This window comes from Narcine bancroftii, chromosome 1 (genome assembly GCF_036971445.1).
Source record: "Narcine bancroftii isolate sNarBan1 chromosome 1, sNarBan1.hap1, whole genome shotgun sequence".
In the NCBI taxonomy this organism is placed as follows: domain Eukaryota; kingdom Metazoa; phylum Chordata; class Chondrichthyes; order Torpediniformes; family Narcinidae; genus Narcine; species Narcine bancroftii.
In genome coordinates this window covers 214,120,330-214,128,869 of record NC_091469.1, presented here as the reverse complement: position 1 = coordinate 214,128,869, position 8,540 = coordinate 214,120,330, and the positions used below count along the sequence as shown (strand labels likewise).

The following is an 8,540-nucleotide window of genomic DNA, read 5'->3' as shown; positions in this document are numbered from 1 at the left end:
ATTGAATCCACGCTGTTGAAGATCCAACTGCGCTGGGTAGGTCACGTCTCCAGAATGGAGGACCATTGCCTTCCCAAGATCATGTTATATGGTGAGCTCTCCACTGGCCATCATGTCAGAGGTGCACCAAAGAAGAGGTACAAGGACTGCCTAAAGAAATCTCTTGGTGCCTGCCACATTGACCACCGCCAGTGGGCTGATATCGCCTCAAACCGTGCATCTTGGTGCCTCACAGTTCGGCGGGCAGCAACCTCCTTTGAAGAAGACCACAGAGCCCACCTCACTGACAAAAGGCAAAGGAGGAAAAACCCAACACCCAACCCCAACCAACCAATTTTCCCCTGCAGCTGCTGCAACCGTGTCTGCCTGTCCTGCATCGGACTTGTCAGCCACAAACGAGCCTGCAGCTGACGTGGACATTTACCCCTCCATAAATCTTCGTCTGCGAAGCCAAGCCAAAGAAAAAGTAACAGATGAGAAAAAAAAACATTGAAGACCTCTCCCATCTCTTTTGAGATACTTAGCTGACCACTCTGATCTTCAAGGGGACAAATTTTGTCGCTTACTATCCTTCTGCTCTTAATATAACTGCTGAAACCCTTAGGATTTTCCTTCACATTTTCTGCCAAAGCAACCTCATATCTTCTTTTAGCCTTCCTGATTTCTTTCTTGAAGTTTTTCTTGCATTTTTTGATATTCTTCAAGTACCTCATTTACTCCAGTTTTTCTCTATCTGTTATAGACCTCTCTCTTCTTCTGACCCAGATCCTCAATATCCCTTGAAAACCAAGGTTCCCTATACCTGTTAACATTGCCTTTGATCCTCACAGAACATACAAACTCTGTACTCTCAAAATTTCACCTTTGAAGGTCCTCAACTTACCTCACACATCCTTGCTAGAAAACAACCTATCCCAATGCACACATTCTAGATCCTTTCTCATTTCCTCAAAATTTGCCTTTTTCCATTTTAGAATCTGAACCCAAGGCCCAGACCGATCCCTCTCCATAATTAAAATGAAACTAAGGGCATTATTAACTCTGAATCCAAAATGTTCCCCTTTACATACTTCTGTCACCTGTCCTGTCTCATTCCGTAATAGCAGATCCAGTACTGCACTCTCTCTAGTTGGTACCTTTATATATATTTTTGAAAATTTTATTTATCATTTGCATCATTACAAAAAATGATTCACTTATATAGTAATTATTGTAAGTCATACAAAATTATACAAAAAATAATTTTCTCCCCAACCCCCTCCCCTCAAAAGAAAGAAGAAAAGAAATAAAAAGAAAAAAGAACACCTACTTGTATATTATTAGCAGATATAATATTCATTGACTATTTTTTATAGTTTCTAACTGAGAGGGGCGGGCAAGTTGGAAAAGGTGGATGGAATTTTATTCATAAAATCCATGTATGGTTTCCAAATTTTATAAAAGTTTCCAGTTCGATTCGTTAAACTATAAGTAATTTTTTCTAAAGGTGTACAATTTTCCATTTCAATCTGCCATCTGCCTCCTTTACCAAAATCTCCATTTTCCACATTACTGCTATACATTTCTTGGCTGTCACTACTGCCATATTTAAACATTTTCTTGATATTTATCCGATTTCAGTTTTATATCTTTTTCATATATATTCCCAAATAAAAATATTCTTGGATATTTTCGTATCTTTATCTTCATAATGCATTCAGATCATTCTAAAATCGTTCCACATTCTTACAGGATGAACCCAAATGTAAAAAAGTCCCTATTTCCTTGTCACATCAAAAACACTTATCCGAATAATTAGAATTAAGCTCATTTAATTTATGTAGAGTATAATATAACTGACAGAGAAAATTATATTGAACCATTTGATATCTAGCATTAACTGTATTTGTAACATGCTCTTGACACAGTTTTGACCAAATTTCCTTCTGAATTTGTATATTTAAATCTCTCTCCCCATTATAATTTTGATTTATATAAATCTTTTTTTCCCTGTATTTTCTTGTAATTTTACATACATATTGAGTAATAAATTTCTTAATAATAAGACGATCTGTTATTATACCTTCAAATTGACTGTTCTGAGAGTCTCAAATCTGTTCCTAATTTCCTTTTTAAGTACAAGTTTTATTAGTTATATGCAAAAATTGTATTGTTTTGTATATTATATTTAACTTTTCATTGCTCAAAAGTTAAAAAGGAAGATCCCAAAAAACAATCTTTATCCTCTGTAAAACTTTACTATACCAATTATCAAATAAAGAATTATTCAAAGTGAAAGGAATAAGTTGATTTTGTTTTAACAACATTTTAGGTAATGATAATTTTTAATCCCTCTCTCCATATGGATCCCATTCTGTATTTTCACTATATATTTTAGAATTGGTACTTCCATATTTCCTTTAAATAATTCATTCTTCCATTTATACAAAATTTATTCTGGGATAGTTTCTCTTGTTACAGAGTCCAGAGGACCCCAAAAACCAGGAGCAATAGATATGCACTACAACACGGTTACTTAAACAAAAGTAATTTTTAATTATAATTTAACAAGAAAACAAAATTAAACTCTAACTTATTACTTAACCTACTTACTTTACCCACCTAACTACTTAATCCCCCCTCTAATACTAAGCGCAAATGTGTGTAATATATATTTAAGATTAGAAAAGTTCTTTGGATCAAAGTCCAATCTCACTGGATGAAGATAATTCTTGTACTGTGCACAGAAGTTAGCATTAACAAAGTTCACCAGTCTTTGGTGCTTAACAGGCAAATGGTTACCACTCAGGAGGGTTCTTGCTGGTTTTCAGAGAGAGATTCCTTTTCCAGGAAATGCACAACTTATTCCTTTCCAATCAGTCTTGCTGACGAAACTTGCCTCCTTCAGGGTTCTCCAAATGATGCTCTTTCTTTCAGGTCACCTTTCACACTGCCAGTCTTCTCCTTTGACCAGACAGCCTTCCAAAGTTTGCCAGCTTTGTCCTGCTGGAATGGCTTTCTGTCTCCTCTCCCTCTGTTTCACACCCTCCCTCTCTGAGAGCAAAGCTCTTCTCCTCTGCCTGCAAAGATCACATGGTCTCCCAGGCAAGATGCTGTCAATACTTTGTTGTCTCTTGCAAAAAGCATTCTACAAAAGTCCTGCAAATATTCTGTGTTTTAAAATGCCTATGTGCAAGCTGCTCTAACAATTCTTCCCAAATCACCTCTAAATACTTTGTCACAATTTTATTCATTTAAATCTGAACCCAAGCTGTTTTCTCACCCCTTTGATAACAGGAGGACAAAAATCTCAATTGAGCTGCTTTATAATAATTTTTAAATTTGGTAATCTTAGTCCTCCCTGATCAAAGTTCCACATTAATTTTTCAAGACCAACTCTTGACATCTTACCTTTCCCAATGAATTCTCGTATAATTTTATTCAAACCCCGAAAAAATAATTCTAGTACATGAATGGGTAATAATTGAAATAAATATTGTATTCTTGGAAAAATATTCATCTTAATACAATTTACCCATTCTATTAACATTATTGGTAAATCTTACCATCTTCTCAGATCTTCATCTATCTTTTTCAATAGTGGAAAATAATTTAACTTAAATAAATTATTTCTGTTTCTATTTTTTTTATTCCTATTTATTTAGTTGCTTCATTTTGCCACAAGTTTTGTCAATCTCTTACATTGTGAATAAACCATATCAACCATAGGCATCACTTCACTTTTATCAACATTAACTTTATAACCCAATACTAATCCATATTCTTTTAATCTCATATTCAACTTATTCAATGATACTTCTGGTCTTGTTTAATATACTATAACATTGACTACAAACAAACTATTTTTGTTATTTATTACCTATCCCAAGTCCCTTAATTTCTTTATCAATTCTAATTATTTCTGCTAATGGCTTTATTGCTAATGCAAATAAAAAAGACAACAATGGGCAACCTTGTCTATAAGATCTTTATAAGAAAAAAAGATTTAATGAAAGACATGGGTTTAGTGGGTATATGGAAAAGAATTAATCCAAGTGAAAGAGATTACTCTTTTAACTCTTTTCGACACAAAACATTCAAGTTTTTAATTTATGCACAATTTTAATTTAGAGTGTAAAAGGTTGAGTGATATCAGATCATTCACCTTTAATCTTGTCAATTTTGTTGGAAGAAGAACAAAATATAGGTTATAGGTGGAGGTTAAATTCAACATTACTGAAAAAAAGAATTTTGAGACTATGAGTGTGACAGAGTATTTAGAGGTGGTTTGGGAGGAATTGTTAGAGCAGCTTGCACACACACATTTTAAAACACAGAATATTTGCAGGACTTTTGCAGAATGCTTTTTTGCAGGAGGCAACAAAGTATCGACAGCACCTTGCCTGGGAAATTAATAATAATAATATGGAAGTACCAATTCTAAAATATATAGTGAAAATACAGAATGGGATCCATATGGAGAGAGGGATTAAAAATTATCATTCTATGAAAGAATATTTAAGAGGTCAAATAATGTTCTACTTCAAATGTAAGGAAAGAGTAAATGAAAGAGGTGGATCAGTTAGAAAAATAAACAATGAAATTGGTAAGGAAATATAAGTACAAAAAATGTGGAGAAAAGAATATTGTTAGAATCAAAACAATTAAGATTTAATACAATACAAACTTAAAATGGAGAGGGGTACTATGAGATTGCGACAAAAATATTATGAATTAGATGAAAGGGCTCATAAAGTATTAGCATGGCAATTAAAGGCAGAACAAGTTTCTAGAACAATAACTGCTACTAAAAAAAACTACTGGTCAGATTACTTATAAAATGCAGGAGATAAATGATAATTTCAAGGAATTTTATGTCAAACTTTCTCAATCAGAATCTTCAAAGATGATAATAAAATCGAAGAGTATTTGAGACAAGTTAAATTACCTGTGTTAGATGAAGATGAAAAATCAGTCACCCACTACTCTCTGTGAAAAACACTCCCTTCTGAGATACCTGCTGGTGAAGTCTGCAGGTGAATCTTGAGTTTGCATTCTCCTGGGAAAACATTACATTTGTTCAGAATGGTGCATTCCGCTGAATTTAAACATTGTTACTTCACATCTGATGGATTATCAAGCAGAATAATTGTCAGGAATAAGTGATATTCATGCTTATGCATGTTGGTGGAGTAATATTGGGACCAATGTTTGACTAGGGCTCAGCCCACAGACACTCATCCCAACACTAGAATACCTCTTCCCCAATTAGATATTAACATTGAACCTGAACAAATTCCAACATTTTGTATTCTGGTCCGGGATTTTTCTGTTCCCTTTCACTTTCAAACCAAAATGAACTTTGTTCCCCCAGACAGAGTCACAATATAGGGAGTTTATATCTTGTGAGATTATGGAGGTCAGAGTATAAATGCAGCTCTGGGCTGGTGCTGGTGAGAGCCATGCAGCTGAGATGTCTACTTGTGGTCTTCCTCTCCCTGCACGGTGTCAGTGCAGGGAAGGTGCTGATCTGGCCTGCTATAGGAAGCCACTGGATTAATTTAAAATCCATTATTCACCTTCTGATGGAGAGGGGCCACAACGTCACGGTGGCTGTTAATTCAGCAGCATCTTACGTCGACTTCTCTGAACCCTCACTGATAAAGTTTGAAGTATTTCAAGTACCATTTACCTCCAAGATGTATAATGATATTCTGGAGGCCATTCTGGAATTCTGGATCTATGAGAGACCACAATTATCCCCTTGGACAACGTACAGAAGGTTCAACACGTTCATAGAGAAGACCAGAGCACTTGGCAAACAGATGTGTGATGGGCTACTCAAGAACAGGACACTGATGCAGAAGCTGCGAGATGACAAGTTTGAAGTGATGCTGATCGACCCTATAAATCGCTGTGGGGACCTCCTGGCACTAAAGTTGGGGGTGCCTTTCATCTTCACTCTGCGATTCTCCCCGGCCTTCACAGCAGAGAGACTCTGCGGACAGATGCCATCTCCTTGTTCTTATGTACCGGCCACTCTGTCAGAGCTTACCAATGACATGTCCTTTACTGAGAGAATTCAAAATGTTCTTTACACGCTCATGTACGATTGGATAATGAAACAGATGTGGCGTCACTGGGACTCCTATTACAGTGAAGTTTTAGGTAAGGTTTGCTAGTGTTAAATTGCTTGAACAAAGCACAAAATTGCAAATGAGCACGTTGTAATATGCTAAATCAATAGTGGAATTAATATTATTTTTATGCCTCCTCTTCACCATATCCCCTCAGACAGGGCCCGTGTTGAGAAACTAATCAAATTAGCCTTTTCCATTTTTAAGGCAACTGTGCAGGTGCATAAAATGTTGTAAATAAACAAGAGATTTATGTGAGGATAATTTAGAAACTGAAAGAATAAAAATTAATGAATATACATGAACAAGAGGATGTGTGTTGTTGGTGAAAGGTGAAATGTTTAACAGGAATATTTTGGGGAAATTCTTCATGGTGAGAGTGGTGACAGCATGTAACAAGCTGCCAGATGAAGTTGTGAATGCAGGCTCCATTTTAATATTTAAGAAATATTTTGATAGGTACATAGGTATGAGGGGGTCTAGAGGGATATGGTCCAGGTGCAGCTAAGTGGATTGAGCAGAATAATAGTTTGGCACAGACGAGATTGGCCGAAGCGTCTGTGTCTGTGCAGTGCTGTTCTCTGAACATCAAAACACCCAGAAAAGATCACGTTGGAACATTACTGGTCCCAGATGTCCAATCAGAACAATCCAAAATCTCCAACTAGCAAGTCAATTTTGGATTCAATTTCCCATGAATCTCATTGTATTTGAACATTTGGGTCACAACAGAATATCAAGGCAATGCTTGAATGATACATATTTGAATGATTTTGATTGTTTATGCTTAAAAATATAGAAGTCGGAGAGGACTTGGCAATGTGGCTCTAAATGCTGCTCTGTTGATTTCTTATGCAATTTCCATTGATCTCACTTACACACTGGTACACCATTTGAAACAAGCCTTGTGGCCCATATTGTCTATGTTGACCAAGTTGTCTCAAGCTAGTCCCATTTGGCCCATCTCCCTCTGAACATTTCCTGTCCATGTTCCTACCCGAGCGCCTTTGGTACATTGTTATTACCTCCGCCTCCACCTCTGCCACTTCCTCTGGCTCCTCGTTCCATGTGCCCCCATCCTCTGTGAGAATCTTTTCCATCTCACCTTAAATCTATTTCCTCTATGTTTAGATTAATTCCTGTACCCTGGGAAAAGGCGCCTTTTATCCACAGCTGCTGATTTAATCAACTTTCATAAGGTGGCTTAAGAGACAAAGATCATCACCTCCACAGCCTTTCAGTATTCCAGCCAATGGTCAACGTTATCATGAAACCTCTCTGCAACCCTTCCTTTTGCCACCCTTCCTACAACAGGGAACCATAACTGCACACAGTCCTAGTGGCCTCACCAATGTCTCGTTACATGATGTCCCTGTTCCTGTAGCCAGTGCCCATCCTGGTGAAGGCAAGTATGTAGAGGTTAAAACCTTCTGTTTATGATTTAGGGTTGTTTGATGACTATCCCTTTAAGGATTAATTGTTTTGGCAGAGTTACCATACTTACCATATGTCGTAATGTCCGAGTGGACAAGGAGCTCATTCTCATTCTCAGAAGCTCACTCGAGAAACCTTTCTTTGAATTTATCATTATTATTCATCACCATTATTATTCGATATTACTCATTTATTATCATTTTAATTAGTTTATATTTGTTTGAAGTTGAGTCTCTTTCTCATTTACAATATTCATCGTAGTGAAGGGTGAAGCTATGAAAATGTTTATTTGCTTTTATCATTGAAAAATTATAGCTGCAATTACAAAGTTTGATTTATTTGGATGAATAAGATATAATTCGGAATATCGAGGCTTACTTTTCTTGGAAGGTGACATTTTTTGAGCTTGGGAAATATTAGAAGCTGGGAAGTGTCATCAACAAAACATGCCAATCCCTGTCTATTTTTACAGCAAACTGTGAACGTGTAACCCTTGGTCTGTGGCGGCCCGCAACTGCAGAGATCAGGCTAGCATAATGTGCGATAATAAACAATGGAATAACTCACTAATGTGAACCCTAGCTCAGAAAACTGATGTGGTTGAAAGCTGGTATAGTTCAAGACCAGCAGCCCTAAAATGGCGCTGGCCAGGCTGCCCAGCTAACAGAGCAACACCAGGCTGGAGAAGAAGGGTATTCAAATGCAATAATGTTCCCGCAGGAGGGAATCCCATTTTTGTTATTCATGCAGCTGATGTCAGCCTATCAACCAAACAGCAGGAACTCCAACTGTATAAAAAAATTACTTCCAGCCTCAATAAAGTCAGAGCTTAACCTCCCACACTGTGAGTGTGTGTTTCTTTGTAGCGGTCGACTACAATTGGTGACCCCGACGGTTTAGACAGAATCTAAACCCAGCGATGGATAATCAGCGCAGTTGGCCTCCAGTTCCCGACCTTCTGGTCAGTTCGAGCTGGCATGTGGTTCAACC

The 8,540-nt window shown here is 37.0% G+C and overlaps 1 protein-coding gene across 2 annotated transcripts in view; it reads left to right on the top strand.

Annotated features, from left to right (window-relative positions):
• The first annotated feature begins 5,376 nt into the window (after positions 1-5,376).
• The window catches only part of LOC138739026 (UDP-glucuronosyltransferase 2A2-like), a 35,157-nt gene continuing 31,993 nt past the window's right edge, over positions 5,377-8,540 (top strand). The window contains exon 1 of one of the 2 annotated variants that reach the window (XM_069890393.1): positions 5,377-6,147. In XM_069890393.1, the coding sequence (XP_069746494.1) occupies positions 5,442-6,147 (706 nt within the window). In that variant the 5' untranslated portion in view covers positions 5,377-5,441. The remainder of the gene's footprint in view (positions 6,148-8,540) is intronic. The other variant, XM_069890382.1, reaches the window with a different exon arrangement.